Below are 16,213 nucleotides of genomic sequence, written 5' to 3'. Positions count from 1 at the left end.
CCTATGGCGGATAAAGAGGAATAAAGTGGGGGGGGGGGAGAAGACTGTTATTATTAAGATTATTTTACTATTGAGCTGCCTGTAAGTATGCTTTTTGCTATGTTTTTATCATTAATGCTTTGTAATGTGATTCTATTGTTGTACACCTCCCTGAGATCTTTTGCTAAAGGGCAGTATATAAATTGAAATATTAAGTTAAATAAATAAATAAATAAATAATTTGTTATACTAGCAAGGCCGAACCCTGTAACCCACTTTAATTGCACAAACCAACTAACCTGCCACGCCAGCAGAAATCAGTGCAAGGGCTCCCACTAACACAATGAGGCTTTTTGCCCCTCCTCCCACAGAGCCCCAAACCTCCCCCAAATCCACTCTGGAGGGTCAAGATAACCCCCAGAACAGTGAACAGGAGGAGGAGAGAGGAGATAATTCTGTCCGGGAAGCAAAAATGCTTGTGCTGACAGATCAGTGAGAAAAATGTGCCCTTGAATTCTTCCAGTAAAGTTCTTTGCAACTGGTGTGGACAAGAGAAGGAGATTTCAGTGCCTATTCTTGTTTGGCTCTGGGCTCATGGGTTGACCTTGGGCTTTTATTACAATTGTAAAATAAAAACATTGATGTCCTACCACACAGGGTTGTGTAAGTAGTTTGTACATTGAAAATGCTAAAGAATCCCTTGCTGCTCTTTAAAAGTGGGAACATATGGAATATGGATTTCTAAGAGAAACAGTTTCACTATTTTATTTTTTTGTAAATAATAATAATAAAATCCACTGCTCGACATAGGTGAGATCTTCATGCTATTGTAGCCTGGTTCTTTCATTTAATGGTGAAAGCAAGATTAAATGCAATTAACATTAATTTAGCAAAAAACAGCCTTAGTATTGATGCCAATGTTAATTAGCAGTCATCTTCTCAGTGGTGACCCTTTGCAGAATTATGTTCATTCTTTTCTTCCCCAGTGCTTTCCAGCTTGCGTCCATAATAGAGGTTTTGTTCATTACAATGAGTCATTGGAAGAGGCCACTTTGGGAGAGAACTGGGGTCCAGGCTTGGGTGTCTTTCTTTAACAGTTTTCCAGAATTGCGGAGGCTCGCAATTGGTGAAAAACACTTCCTATGAATGGGCTAATGATTTAGGCTCTCTCTGGGTGATAACGGTGATCAGAGCAATTGTCCCAGGTAAATCAATATGTTATAATGCATGAACAAACAGGTGAGGCTCAGAATAGCTAAAGATTAGCAGATGATGTGAATTATTCTGTAAAGTACAGGTGACAAGGAAACGGTATTGCTCTAGTCTTTTTATGCCCCAGAGCAAGTGAAAGCAGTAGGATGGGGAGACCCCCCCCCCTTGTTAAGTCACAGTGCATCCTGACTCATCTCTTATAACTGGTGGCCTCTATGCCATTCGGAACACAAAGAACCAATAGAACCAGCACCGGGTCCGGCTGGCGTTCTCCATCTAATTTGCTTGAGCTCCCATTTGTGGCCTGATGTACTAGAGGTTGCCTTGTGCTGAGAAGTTACAGTAAGAGTGAAAGTCAGCTCCCAGACTTTAGAGCAATAGAATTGCATCCTTGCATTCGGATGAGAGGGAGGTGGAAATCATTCTGTGGTGAACATGCACGCCATGTGCTGAAATAACAGCTCTAAGGTATGTTGATTCTTTCACTTAAGAATGCCTCCAGGCGTCCAAATCACCACAACCTCAGGCAAAACAACATCCATGCATTTAGGGCAATCCATGCTTGACAAGACAAAGCCAAGACCTTTTGCATTTTGCATGTCTGCTTGGATTCAGTTCTGTGATCCAAGTGATTTATTTTTTTTAACTGTAGGCCTCTCTGGGCTGGTTCTTGGGCCCAAACTGCTTTTCAAGCAGTTGTCTACAGATTTCTACATGCTTTTTTTAAAAGTAAAAATTGGCTGAGGGAGCCTGTAATCTTAAGTAGAGGACCAGTAGGGTGACGAGGGGTGTTTTCTAGCTAAAAATCACCCCAGAACTGCTTTTCTTTTTGGGGTAAAATGATAGGAAGAGCTGTATCTTTTTCCCTTGTAGACGGAAAAGCAGCTGAGGGGCAATAGTGGGAAGGAAAATAATCAGGATCTCTCTCTGTTTCACCACAGACAGAGTATTCAAGATTCTTGTTCCTGTGGCTGCTTTAATTTTATTTATTTTTATGTGTGAGTGGAATTTTGCACAGAACTGCACATTATGGATAGTTTAGCCCTCACTTGAGGTATTAAACATGTAGCCAGACTACAGACCACTTCAGATTGCAGCCAGAGATATAGACTATGGAGCACCCCTCCATAGAAAACCTTTCGCAGCACATATGAAACTTGATACTAGAGAGAAGACCACAGCCATACCGTTGATCAGAGGTCATAAGGAGAAACTTGGTGCAGTGGTGGAATACTTTCCTGCTGGCTCCACTTTCTACCTCCACACATGGTGCTCACAATCCATCAGAGTTGGGCCAAGCTACCGCTGTATAGTGTTGCTCTGGTGTCTCATGCCGCTGGTATCTTTGAATAGAAGTGGGTTATCAGGAGTCTGCTCTGGTGGGCACCCTGCACATGACCCTTAACTCCTTTGGCTTTGCTCTGCAGGTGACTGTAGGAAAGAAGACGGGGACACACACACCTTGGCATACCTCAGCTGTCTTCTTTAATAGACAAACTTACCCTTGTAGTTTAGGAGGAGCAGAAGATCAGGGTGTGTGCTAATGCCTGGTTATGCCCCAGATCTATTTGGCAATCACCAAACATGCACTTCTCTTTGGCCATTAATTTTGCTCTGGCAAGAACAAAGGAGCCCCTTCCAACAGTTGTTTCAGCTCTTGAGGATAGCTCTTAAGAAATCCCCACTGGCACCTTGCAGTCTGGACTTAGGGTGGCTGTGTGAATTGGCTCGCAGTGCTTACTTTTACTCCCTATGACTGCCCTATCAATCCTGTGGCAGGAATTCTGTATCATCATGCCTCTGGTTGTTTAGCATTCCAGTCTCCTGTTTTAGTATCCCCTCCTGTCCCGTAGGCCCCCCTGCCTTTTTCCTGTTTTGTCTCCTTTAATCCCTCCTCTCAGGAAGCCAGAGTCTTGACTTTCTTTGGTACATGACCCCAGTCAAGCTAGTGAAGATTTATCACTTGCCTGACAATAAGTGTTGGAAGTGTAAAGAATCTGAAGGTACTTTTTATCACCTTTGGTGGACATGCCCAAAGATTAAGGCCTTCTGGGAAATGATTTATAACGAAATGAAAAAGGTACTTAAATGTACTTTTCCTAAGAAACCAGAGGCCTTCCTCTTGGGCATTGTCAGCCAATTGGTGTTAAAGAGAGATAGAAACTTTTTTATGTACGCTACTACAGCAGCAAGAATTCTCATCGCAAAGTATTGGAAGACACAAGATCTACCCACTCTGGAAGAATGGCAGATGAAAGTGATGGACTACATGACATTAGCTGAGATGACCGGCAGAATCCGCGACCAGGGGAAGGAGACGGCGGAAGAAGAATGGAAGAAATTTAAAATCTACCTTAAGGACTATTATAAACTTGATGAATCTTAAAATGTCGAGGCTTTGAGAATGAAAGGGTTACAGCGATGTAAGATTAGATTTAAGGAAAGATTAGGAAGACATATTTTTGATAGAACTAATTAGAAGTTGCTGAAAAATTTTGGACATTGGGATGCAGAAAGGGGAGGTATGGGGGAGTCTGAGAAATAAGGTTTATGAAAAAAAGGTCATGAAAATTATATGTGTGTGTATGTCTTTTTATATGTTTGTATTGTGTTAAAAATTTTTTGTAAAACCAATAAAAATTTTATAAAAAAAAAACAGAGTCTTGACTTTCTTATCCCCAAAGCCCCATGCTCCAGTCTCTGCCTACTCTCCAGGGGATGCTGCAGGGTAGGTTGTGCCAACCCCGGCTAGCTTTCCTCCTTGAAAAGAAGAAGGAAAAAACCCTCCCTTGCCTCCTATTCAAATATAAGCTTATAATTCACATGCACACACCCCAATTCACTAAATAGCATTCCTTTTTTTTGCAGGGGACATACCCTCCCAAGAAAGCAGGGGTTATTCAGCTTACGATTAGCAGCTATCAAGGGGGTCGGATTTGTAATTGCTTGCGAGTGTGTCTGTTGGCTTGGGGAAGAAAGGTTAGCAGCACTGGAGAAGGAAAAGTAATTGTTCTACAGATCAAGTATAGCCTAGGGAAATTCTTCTTTAAAAAGTAGCATCAATCCTGCCCACTTAAGAGGCAAGTTGGCTCCATGGCCAGAGCCTCTTAAGCCCTTGACTGTTAAGGTAGCTCTTCGCCAGTCTTAATCATGGATTTTGTGGCTACTGTTTTTCATCAAAATGTAGGCAAGCATCTCTAGTTTATGTGGCTGTGCCATGAAATAGTCTTCTGCCAAGAGCAATCCTTAACCACTAGCATGTTTGGCCATGGTGCCATGAGGCTACCCTCCTGACAGCAGCATCGCTACTGCTCATCTGAACAGTGTGGGGGGTGAAGGTGGGCATCACACAGTCCACAAATGCTGGAGAAATAGCAGAGAACTTGGCAGTGTTGTGACAAGTGGCATGTCGTCTTATTATGCCCTTCCACATGTATAATGTGCCTAACCCTGGGACGATTTTCCATAATACTGTTCTGAAAGCAGCAGTACTCCATTGAGTTGAAGGATTTGTATGGAGGCTCCGCTGCTTAACCCATTTTAGTAGCAAGCAAGGGACAGCAGTTGAAATTGTCACAATGGCCAGCTTGACAAGGTGTCCATTTGCATCTGTTGTGCGCAGGAGAAATAGCAAAAAAGCAAATTACACCTTCTCCAATAAAGCTGCTGGAGAAATGGCCTGCATTTTTCTTGATTGGTTTTTATTATTATATTACATTCCCAGGGCAGTTTACAAAATGAATATAAATTAAAATACAGAAACAAAAATAGTATAAGCTAAAAGCCACAAAATCATAAAAGCAGCATAAAACAGCAGAATTAAATTTGCTTCTAAAAAGCTTGCGATTTTTTAAAATGGTTTTTGACTGGCATGGGAGGACTATAAAGTAAGTGCCACGAACAGGGAAGGGGACATGCTTGCACATGTAATGCTAATCTGGGGTTTAATATTATGTATGTCTGAATTGTTGCCTCTTTCAGGGCAAAGCAGGTTGGGAATATTGTGTAACATAGCTCTTTGGAATCCTGGTAGGTTTTGTTATACTATTGAAGAAAGAGGTCTTCATTGCTGTTGAAATCAAGGAAAGGAGTTGTTTGTAGGGTGGATTCTTGACCCAATCTTCTCAGGATTGGTGAAATCAAGGCAAAAAGTTTGGACAAAGTCTTCATGCCATGCAGCTGCAGTCAACCTCACTTCAGTAGACTTTGTAGTTTGTAACAAGCCTTGAACTGAAAGCATTTCAGCTTCCAAGCAGCGCCGGTCTCATAACCTTCAGGAGCTCAACATGCATTTTTAGGGAGAGGGAAAGTAGCAATTACTCCTTCCATCCACAACATGTTGTGCTTAGAAGTAATTTTATCAAGCTTCCATCAGGAGCAGCTTCTACAGATTGATAGTGCCATGAACTGAAGCTTTTGTACACAGAAACCTTTTGGGATATGAGCTACAGATTAGGAAGCCAGGGGTTGACCTTGTTTTCATTCATCTTTACGGACTGGTACTTGTTGTCTGATAATTCTGTGATGGAGTTGTGGTTTGTTTTTCACCGAATTGCATGTAAACTTCAACATATCTCATCACTAGATCTATACAGGCAGTTTTAAGTCAGAAAAAAAATATTTGTTGAGATGTGCCAGTTGATATTCTTTTTGCCTGAAATCTCTAAATATGCAAAAATCCCAATTGTTGTCACAAATTTAAAGGACAACATGTTTTCTTAAAAGGAAAACCAACAGATTTTGAGATTGCTCTTCCATAATCTTTTTGGAAGTCATTTCTTGCTACATGGTTCACTCAGCAGCTGAATAAGTAATGATGCACCTCCTCTTCTTCATTTCTCTTTTCTCAGGAACTGTTGGTCCACTTCGATTAAAGCCCAGCTGCTGGCAAAGTGCAGAAAGCAGGGGACCACAGAAGCTCTTAGAAGCCCAGCATTCTTTTGGAGTCATGCTGATGCAAATGAGTGCCTTCTGTCCATGGTGGTCCACAAAATCACCATGAATCCATATCCAGATGCCTGCATGTATCAGTCTTAATTGATGGATTTGGACTTGAGGGGGAAGGACCCTGCGTTTGGAGGGAAAGCTATGCTCTGCGTAATGTATGTCGCCACCATCATTATCTCTCTTCCACTGAGAGAAGAATTCCCATGAATAGATCTCGTTTCTAGTGGGGGACATGAGTGATAAGCCTCCATTTTTTTATTAAAAAAAAAAGCCTGTTAAGTTTTTTGTTTCACTGTTACTCTGTATTTCATAAGACATTGCCTTTGTCCTTCAAAACAAGGAATCTAAGGAAATGCCAAAGCCTGTGTATATTGAGTTAATACTGACTCAAGCAGGTGTGATTGTATGTTTGACACTAACAGAGACATTCCTGCCTTCCCCTCTCAAGCTTCCTCCTAAGAACAATAAAAATGTGTTTAATGGCTGCTGTGTGCTGACAGTTGTTTTCTGATCCAAAAGTTTGAGAGTAACCCCCTTCTCTTCCCTCCTTTCTGCTGCCCCGACTGTCAGACTTGACCGCCTTCCAGTCATTGTCGAGAACTGAAACTTCCAGACGCTGTTGGTAAATTAAAAATCTCATTTGTTTCATGCCAGGAGGTGGATGGATAGCTCTGGATTAGGTGGAGAAGTGCAGACGTCCTGGCTGGAAGAGAGAGCTAGGTGTGGCAAGTCAAACAGCAGAAAGGCTCGACCCTGTTTAATGCAGCAGAACTCTGTACCCCTTGCAGCAACTTTCTCTGTGCTGCTTCCTGTCCCCTCCATGCTGCCTGTAAGAAGTTCAGAAATCGCTGGAGTAAAGCAACTTTCCTTCGCAAGAACCAAGACATTCCGAACAGTTTGGCAGTGAGTATCTCTAATCCAACCAGGCATAGCTAGACAGCTCTTACTAATGCCACTGCATTCACTTTGTGCATTCACCTTTTCTAGCCTGTAATACCTGTTTCTGGTAGCTTTAAACTAGCTAATACATTGGTGGTAGCAGCTGGCATTTTGCCTATCTCGAGAAACAATGGAGTGTACCTCTAGGGGAGAAGTCAAACCAAAGTGACCTTCCTGGGGCTCAAGCTTGGACAATATGTATGGAGGTCCTGGGCAGCGGTGGAGGAAGCCACTCGGGTGCCTGGGGCTGCGCGCCCCGGGGCAGGGCGCACCGTGGGGCCTCCAGAGTTTGCCTGCCTCCTCCCACTCAGCCACCCTACAGCTGGGGAGTGGGGGAGCGGGCAGATTGTTTGGGCAGCGCGGAGCCTGCGCATGCCCAAGCCACTACGTGGGTGCGCTGCAGGCCCTGCGTTGAGTGCCACCCGGCATTTTGTCACACACTCAGTGGTGGCACCCAGGGCAGCCTGCACCCACCGCACCCACCACACCCCCCTTCCTCCATCCCTGGTTCTGGGCTGCCCAGCGTTGCTGATGTGGCCCAAAGGAAAGCAGAGCAATACGTTTGGCACTAGCTTGCCTGCAGCAGTTACCAGAAGGAGACGTACAAGTGCAGTAGAATCCTAGGGCTGCACCCCAAACACCCTGACTAGAGAGCAATTCCTATGGAACAAAGTAGGAAATGCTCCAGAGTAAACAGGAATATGGTTGCGTTGTTAAAGCACCAAAAATAATGCAACAGGTATTCTGGCACAGTGGGTGCAAATAAACTTGCCTCCATTCTTGGCGTGAGTTGCTTATGAATACTAGCCACCCCATACACACACACACACACACACACACACACTGACGACTGCTCACTCTTGCCGTCTCTCTTTATTTCTCTCTCTCTTTCTGGTACTTCCTTTCCCCTCGTTTAGCCCTCCTTGTGGCCCACGTTCAATTAAGCCGAGTGCATCATGAAACTGGGTCAAGGTCTGCAGGTTGCCCACCTGTGGCGTAGAGGAATGCTTGATTCAATATTCCGCTTTTCCAACAATACTGTTGGGAGGCAACGTCCCTTCGCAGCTCCCTCGCTTTAAAAAGGAGTTGCATCCCCTACCTTTGTCCCTCCCTGCCCAAGCCGGCTTTGACCTACAGTTTGCATTTTAGCAGCTGTAAATTGCGAGGATTAGGATGCCAGGGCTGCTTTATCTGGCTGCCTTTGACAATTTCCCCCTCAGGCAAGTGTAATACATTTTCCATGTTCTTTATATAATGAGCTTTATTTACCAAATTGGCAATTCCTCTGTTGAGAAATAACTGATTACAGCATTCAAGGAGCTGCTGTCATCTCAAGATATGCAGGTGTCTGTGGAACATAAACAGATGTGATCGTTCAGAAAATGAACCCAATTCAATAGAGTGGGGAGGAGGGGGCATGGGAGAAGAGTCTAATCTAGGTATAAAAACCTCAAATGTAGCCCAGTTCAGACTAAAAAAGGGCAAGGTGTGCCCAAAGCGCACCACTGCCCCAGTCGTGATCAGAGCATCAGCCTCCAAGGAACTCAGTGACACAGCCCCCTTCAATAAAGGGTTGCACATGCTCTTTGTCACCAAGGGCCTGGCTAATTGGAAATCTTGGAAGGGGAGTATAATTGAAATACAGTCAGCCTGAACAGAAAGATGCTCAGTTAGGTTGCCTCTGCACGCAAAATTGCAACAACATAGTACAAGTCTTGGATATGAAAGAGATACATCATGCGGAATCGGCACATAAACTAAAGGCCTCAGAAGGTTTTGTTAGTTCAATCCATCCTCAGTGTACTAACCCAGAAACGGCATGGGGCATTCTCAAAACAGAGAGAGAGAGAGAGAGAGAGAGAGAGAGAGAGAGAGAGAGAGAAGTCACAAGTCCCTCTACCCTGCTGCACAACTCAGCTGCAGAGTGCATTGTTTGCACACATGCATAGGGTCCCAGCTTCAACATATTCAGCTAAAAGATTTTTTGTTTGTTTGCAGGGTTAGGAAAAAAAATTCTGAAATATACTGTGTTCATCATAGGCCTGATTTATGTCTCACCCCCTAGACAGGCTATGTTGGTGGATACCGAGGACAAAGCCTTTAGCACCCAGATAGTTGAATTAACACAAATTAATGGGAGGGCACCATTTAATTTTCCTCCTTGCCACTTAGTCTTTGGTGAATGCCTGGACCCCAGCTCCTTGTCTTGTCTCCAGGCTGCTCCAGTCTTGAGGGTGGAGCCCGAATTGGGTTCTAACAATAAATTGCAATTTCAACTCTTGAGCACCTCAGATAATTCGGATCATAATGCAGTGATGGATAGATATCCCCAGGGTGCAATTGCAGCTACAACTGATACTAATTGATTGAAGCACCCATGAAAATAACCTCGAGGACAGACCTGCACGTCAGCCTGAAGAAATACAGAGAGAGAAGTGAGAGACCTTCTTTCACACTGGAACCAAAGGGATGGCAGTTGGTTTGGCTTCCATCTGCACAAAATGGCACACTGCAGGACTGTAAATCCAGCTGTGGCTTCCTCTTCTCAATTTCACTTAACAGCCAACGTTTTAGCTATCTCTCTTGAGATGGCTTGTTCAATTTCCACAGAGATGCTCAACTGCAGCAGAATAGTATGTATGCTTGAATAACCAACTTCTACGTATTGCACAGGTAAATACCCATATATGTGTGAGGGCATTTTATCTATACATTTAAGTGGATCTCAAACCATGGATAGATTAATCCGCGTGATTAACTGATTAGGGATCTTGTTGCAAATTAAAAACTGAGATCTGATTAATCAGAACTGATTAGCTGCATTTTCCCAAGGCCAATGTTTGGACGCAGCTGCCTCCTCTGCTGTTGGATGCTTCCTCTTGCAGCAGCCCTCACTCTCCCCCCACCCCACTTTACTTTCATCTGCAGGAAAGTAACTGACATAGGTCAGTAGCAGAACGGTTTGGCGAGCAGAAGACCCCAGGTTCAATCCTGTCATCTCCATTTATTTTAATGTTTTTGCTAGGAACATAGGAAGCTGCCTTATAGAACTGCACAATCCTGGTTGGCAAATTGTTCTGCTGGTGCTTTCAGGAGTGGGAAGTCCTGGTATGTCCTGGTATGTCCCACAGAGGAACTTACAGTCTTCAGACAAAAACATCCTGAAGGTCCCAGGCCACAGAGAGGTTAGGCTGGCCTCAACTAGAGCCAGGGCTTTTTCGGCTGTGGCTCCAATCTGGTGGAACGCTCTGTCACAAGAGACTAGGGCCCTGCTGGACTTGACATCTTTCCGCAGGGCCTGCAAGACAGAGCTGTTCCACCAGGCCTTTGGTCAGGGCACAGCCTGACTCCCTCCTTTGGCAGTCTTCATAGAACTTTAGCCTAATGGTTGCCATCAATTTGAGTTGAATTAATTTTAATGAAATGATTTTAGAATGTTGTATTACTTTATTGTTGTTAGCCGCCCTGAGCCTGGCTTCGGCTGGGGAGGGCGGGATATAAATAAATTATTATTATTATTATTATTATTATTATTATTATTATTATTATTATTATTATTATGTGAGTCCAGCCTGTCAGCAAGCAGCCAGTTCCTGACATACTAGCTTCCTATTGGTTGGGGAGGCTTTTGTTTACAAACAAGAAGACTGAACCACTCTGCATTATTCTACTCCCTGTAGTCCGAAGTGGTGCAGACGTGAGCTCGTCATGTGCCTCTGGCCGGATCACATAAAGCAGGCAGTTTAGTTCAGCCTTTGCCAACCTGATGCTGTCATGTGTTTTAGACTACAACTCCCAGCAGCGCCAGCCGGTGCAAGCTGGGAATTGCAGTCCAAAACATCTGGAGGGCATCAGGTTGGCAAAGCCTGGTTTAGTTCATTGAAAACAATGGCCCACAGAATTTAATTTAAACACAGCAGTTTAGAAGTTCCCCAGCGTGATAAACAAACAACTGATTGAAATTTTAAAAAACAGTTTGAGTAAGATGCAGAAACTGTATCCATACGGATGACAATACACCAGGCAGTAACCACTCACAGTGTGTGTCTATCCACTTGGTAAGCTGTTAATTTATATTGTCCTGTCAAGTACTGAGGAATTATTATTTTTACCACACATCTGCCCCTGATCAGAGTTGTTGAGTGCACACCCTAGTAAATTATCTGTTCTTTTCTTTCATTTTTCTTAAAAAAAACTTATTTAACACATGTTAATCCCAGCTTTTCATTTTAAAAATCCACAAAGCAGCCAACACTTAATGCAAATACAAAATTTTAAAACCCACAGCCTAAAGCAGCAGCTATTCACCCAAAATAGCAGCAAACCATTTAAGAGCAGCAATTAATATTGCAAGTCCGTGCCAGACGTCATGCCAACCCAAAGGCACACGTGAACAGCACAGTATTAAAGACCACCAAGGACGAAGCAGGAAGCACATAGCACTGTAAGCGCAGGAATGCATGAAGCTGCCTTATCAGACCATTGGTCCATGTAGCCCTGTGTCATCTGCCCTGCATAGCTGTCAACTTTCCCCTTTTCTTGCGAGGAATCCTATTCGGAATAAGGGAATTTCCCTTTAAAAAAGGGAAACGTTGACAGCTATGCTGCCCTGGCTGGCAGAGGCTCTCCAGGATTTTAGGCAGGAGTCTCTCCCAGCCCTACCTAGAGACGCGGGGGTTGAATGGGGAACCTTTTGCACATAAAATATGTGCTCAGCCACTAAGCTATGACCTAAAGAATTACATAATTGTAGAGTTGGGAGGGATCCCCAAGGGTCATCCAGTCCAACCCCCTGCACTGCAGAAATCTCAACTAGATCCTTTTGCAATCATAGACAACTAATTGCCTCTTGTTAATATTTCATGTGCAATTGTGTAAGATGCTTTTTGGAAAAAAACAACAAAAAAACTTTGCATTCTGGTTGTTTAGCAGCTCTGCTGTGTTGGAGAAGAAGGCGGCAATTTTTGAGCGTGTCTGTAATTTTCAGAGAGGGGTGTGTGTGTGTGTGTAGCTGGAGTTGGAGGGTGGAAAGAAGAGACATTTCCCATTTTACAGTTGGCTGGATCCCCTAGTCTCATGCTGTGTTCTCTTTTCCCAGCCAGAGTTCTTTTTTCTCCCTGCTTTGTGTTTTTGAGGTATCCATGGTGTTGTTTTTATATCTGAAGTGGTTAAAAAGTACTTGCCTGCAACACAATAAGTGTTTAAAATGGGCTGAGCTTCAGCCGAGTAGCGGTAGCAGCAGGAGCTCAGCCCCCTCTCATGAGCAGATCCATAGGCTGGTGTGATGACTTGTCACAGTGACTGACACAAAGTACAGTCTCCACGCATTCCCATTCAGTCTCTCTACCCCCCCCCCCAGCAGAAATGTACCTGTTAAATAACACGCATCCGTCTATAAACGTTGCAGCTTTTAATATGTAAGGGAAGTATGTCAGCCTACCTATTGCTGTCTTGCACCCTAGACTTACACCCTCGCTCTAAACTGGAAGGTCATTCCTTTTGTTATCAACTTGCCTTCAATGTGCTTAGGACCATTCCCCTGTGGCAGAAGCATCTTCTTCATTATTAGCCAGTACAGCAGTAATCTGACACTTGCTGGATTGAAAAACAAACTAACTCTTAAACAAACTAAAAGGCAGAAGTCAGTTGGTGGGATTAGGGGAGGCAAGAATTGATGCTTTTGAATTATGGGGCTGGAGGAGACTCTTGAGAGTCCCATGAACTGCAAGAAGATCAAACCTCTCCATTCTTAAGGAAATCAGCCCTGAGTGCTCACTGGAAGGACAGGTTGTGAAGCTGAGGCTCCAATACTTTGCCCACCTCATGAGAAGAGAAGACTCCCTGGAAAAGACCCTGATGTTGGGAAAGATGGAGGGCACAAAGAGAAGGGGACGACAGAGGACAAGATGGTTGGACAGTGTTCTCGAAGCTACCAGCATGAGTGACCAAACTGCGGGAAGCAGTGGAAGACAGGAGTGCCTGGTGTGCTCTGGTCCATGGAGTCACGAAGAGTCAGAAACAACTAAACAACAACAACAACTTTTTCTTTTAAAAGAATAAATACACAGTTATTTGACCACCACTTCTTCCTCTCTGTGCTTGCATGCCCTTTTGTGTCTCAAGTACTGTAAAACCCATCCGCACTATTGTTTGGCATTTTAAAAAGAAAACCTGCCCCTCTCCTCTTCAAATGAAACCGAAGTGATGTACAACCAAAAGAAAAATCACAACAATAAAAGTGTAATTACAAATAATAAAGAACAGTAAAGAAAGCAGCAGCATAATATGGAAGGGGCGGTGGTGGAAAGAAATCATATAACGGGGAAAAAATGACTAAAGCAACAGTAGTTCAAAGGGGGAGAAAACAACTCCAACACAAAAAGCAGAAGAAATGAAACAATCCAAGCCACCCTTCGGCCAGTGCTAATGGCTTCTCTGTCCCTTCCAGGCAACCAGTTTATTGGGCATTCATCCTGATTTGTTTGTACAACATTTGCAGGGAGGTTGTACAACCTCAGCTGTTTATTGACCTTTCCTTTTGATTGGAATGTTATGTGACATCAGGTCAAATCGTTGTTATCTCACCCTCTTTAATGCATTTCCCTGTCACTTTTGTAATAATAAAAGATCCAATTCGCAGCTGTGTGTGTGTGTGTGTGTGTGTGTGTGTGTGTGTGTACTATGCAACATCAAGAAATCCACTGTATTTACATGACCTGAATTTGTTGGCATGCAGCTGAACACCACCTGCAAAAAAGCAACCATCTGGAAGTGCTGCCCTGAGCTCCTTTGGGAGGAAAGGTTGGGTATAAATTATATAAATATAGTATAAATAGATAAAATGGAGTCTAAAACAGCACAGGTGGGCCTTCTTTGGGAGGGCACCCAACAGAGATTGCACTGCATTGGGGAAAACACCTGCTCCTGATAACTACCTGTTTGCAAGCGAATTTGGAGCAGAGCCTCATATGTCAAACTACTTGGGAGGGAAGCCATTTGGGGTTTTTAAAGGGAAGAAGCACCAACACTTTAACCTGGACTAGAAATAGGCATATTGAACAACAATCTGGGGTGGGGGAATAGGCCCAAGCTGTTTTGCTCTAGGCAGCAGCCTGACAATAGCCAGTGGTGGCCTTTGGACTCTCAAATTTCAGCAACACCCTGAATTGACATATGAAACAGCTAGTTCCAGTGCAGCCTATGATACTCCCAGTCTAAGCACATACCCCCAAAATATAAAAAAGTTTTCTGTAGTAATTTTCATTCAATTACATTGCCCCTGCTTAGTGCAGTTTAAGAAGCCAGCAGATTGAATGGAATTTCAGTGCTCTAATTCACTTAATTGCAGGCAACTCTCACCACTCCTGTGGGTAGAGTTCCTTATTAGCATAGCAATTGACTCCCTCTAATGTCTGCACAAACCTTCCTTTGCTAAATTATCGCCTTTGAAACACCATAACAATGAAACATTTGTTTACAAAGCAATTAAATTCTGCAGAGGAAAATAAATGAAACCCGCAATGGGCTTGTTCACAAGTTACACTGCTTGGTCGGATTTCTCATGATTTTTCTGTCATGCTAGAATGACAAAGTACCAGACTGAATGCTCTAACACCTAAACAAGTCCTTTGTAAAAGAGGATAAATTAAGGTTATTTATGCCCTTCTCTCACAGCACACGCACATACACACACACACCTCTCAGTAATTACAACATTGCAATCTTATCTCTAAACTGCAGTTGCTTGCACAGGAATAGGCTGCACAATATCCTCTGAAGAGTTGCACCTCAGGACAACTGATTGCTGATGTGTTTATAAGTAACTCAAAGCTGTGCCAAGCATTAGTTTACCTGCACCCCAGCCACTTCCACATGGTGAATGCTCCCATGTATGCTTTAATGTCTACTCTTGTTCCACGTGATCACATTATCTGTTTCTTTGCTCCGTATTGGCATCTACTGGCAAACACACACACACACACACACACACACAGAGAGAGAGAGAGAGAGAGAGAGAGAGAGAGAGAGAGAGAGAGAGAGAGTGCTGAGTAACCTGGAGGAGAGAAATAAAATACTTTTTCACACAGTACATAGTAGAATTGGCTACCACAAGATTTCACAATGGCCACAAACTTGGATGGCTTTAAAGGGAGATTGGATGAATTCATAGAGAATAAGGTTACCACTGGCTACTAGTCATGCTGGCTATTTACTCTCTCCAAGATCAGAGGCAGCATCCTTCTGAATATGTCACCCCTTGCCTGCAGAGCTGGCAGCCTATCACCCTTTTTTCAACACCCTTCCCTCAGCCTCCTCTCCCCTTTCCTTGGGAGTCCCAGGCGGCTACTGCTGCCGTCCCTGGTCTCTGAGCTGCCCCTCCCCCCTCCAAAGAGAGATGCCTCCCAGACAGAGGAAGAGCAACCTACTCTGGTACCCGGAGTGGCCCTCACCCAGGGGGTGTGACTCCCCTGCTCCCAGAGGCACCATTTGCCTGCAGAGCTTGTAGCCAGGGCTGCTGCAATAAACAGCTGTGTAAGCCTTTGGGAGGCAGAGACATGAGACGGCATCAGAGGAGGGAGGGAAGGAAAGAAAGAGGGACAGAGCCCAGTGTTGCCCGTGGCACCCCTGATCATCATTCAAGGCACCCACGGCACACTGGTTGAAAACCCCTGCTCTAATGCACCAGCCACCACTAGTTGCACTTGTGTCCTGTTTACAGGCTTTCCATGGGTATCTGCTGTCCAACTTTGAGAACAGGGTGGTGGACTAGGCTTGATTCAACAGGGCTGCTCTTACATGTGTCAGCTAATTGGGAAGCCAAGCAAAAGGTCAATCATTGCCTGGAGAAGTACAGTTGTCATAACAGCACCACCTTTTTGAGATAAAAAGGACAGATCCTTAACTGGTACTGATATGTAAAGTGAAGAATATGGATCTAAGTGACTTGGTTTCTAGGCTCACAGGCATCAGTAGCTGCAACAGACAGAAAGTGATGAAGTTCAGAAACATTAGTGCTAAAATAGAGTTGAGATTGAGATTTTGTGTGAGAGAGCTGTGGTTGGCAGTCTGTGGCTAGCCAGTTGCACAACAATACTGAAAAGGAAGGGGGGAAATAGTTTCGTGTAAATTCCTGATC

The 16,213-nt window shown here is 44.0% G+C and overlaps 1 protein-coding gene across 6 annotated transcripts in view; it reads left to right on the top strand.

Annotated features, from left to right (window-relative positions):
• CHCHD6 (coiled-coil-helix-coiled-coil-helix domain containing 6) overlaps positions 1 to 6,623 on the top strand; it is a 206,149-nt gene extending 199,526 nt beyond the window's left edge. For 3 of the 6 annotated variants that reach the window (XM_081184354.1, XM_081184358.1, XM_081184355.1), the window contains one exon: positions 6,042 to 6,623. In XM_081184354.1, the coding sequence (XP_081040480.1) occupies positions 6,042 to 6,228 (187 nt within the window). In that variant the 3' untranslated portion in view covers positions 6,229 to 6,623. The remainder of the gene's footprint in view (positions 1 to 6,041) is intronic. The other 3 variants (XM_081184359.1, XM_081184356.1, XM_081184357.1) reach the window with 1 other exon arrangement.
• The last annotated feature ends 9,590 nt before the right edge of the window (positions 6,624 to 16,213 follow it).

Source organism: Podarcis bocagei (assembly GCF_964188305.1).
Source record: "Podarcis bocagei genome assembly, chromosome: 2".
NCBI lineage: Eukaryota > Metazoa > Chordata > Lepidosauria > Squamata > Lacertidae > Podarcis > Podarcis bocagei.
The sequence above is the reverse complement of the archived record's forward strand: the minus strand, read 5'-3'. Positions and strand labels throughout refer to the sequence as shown.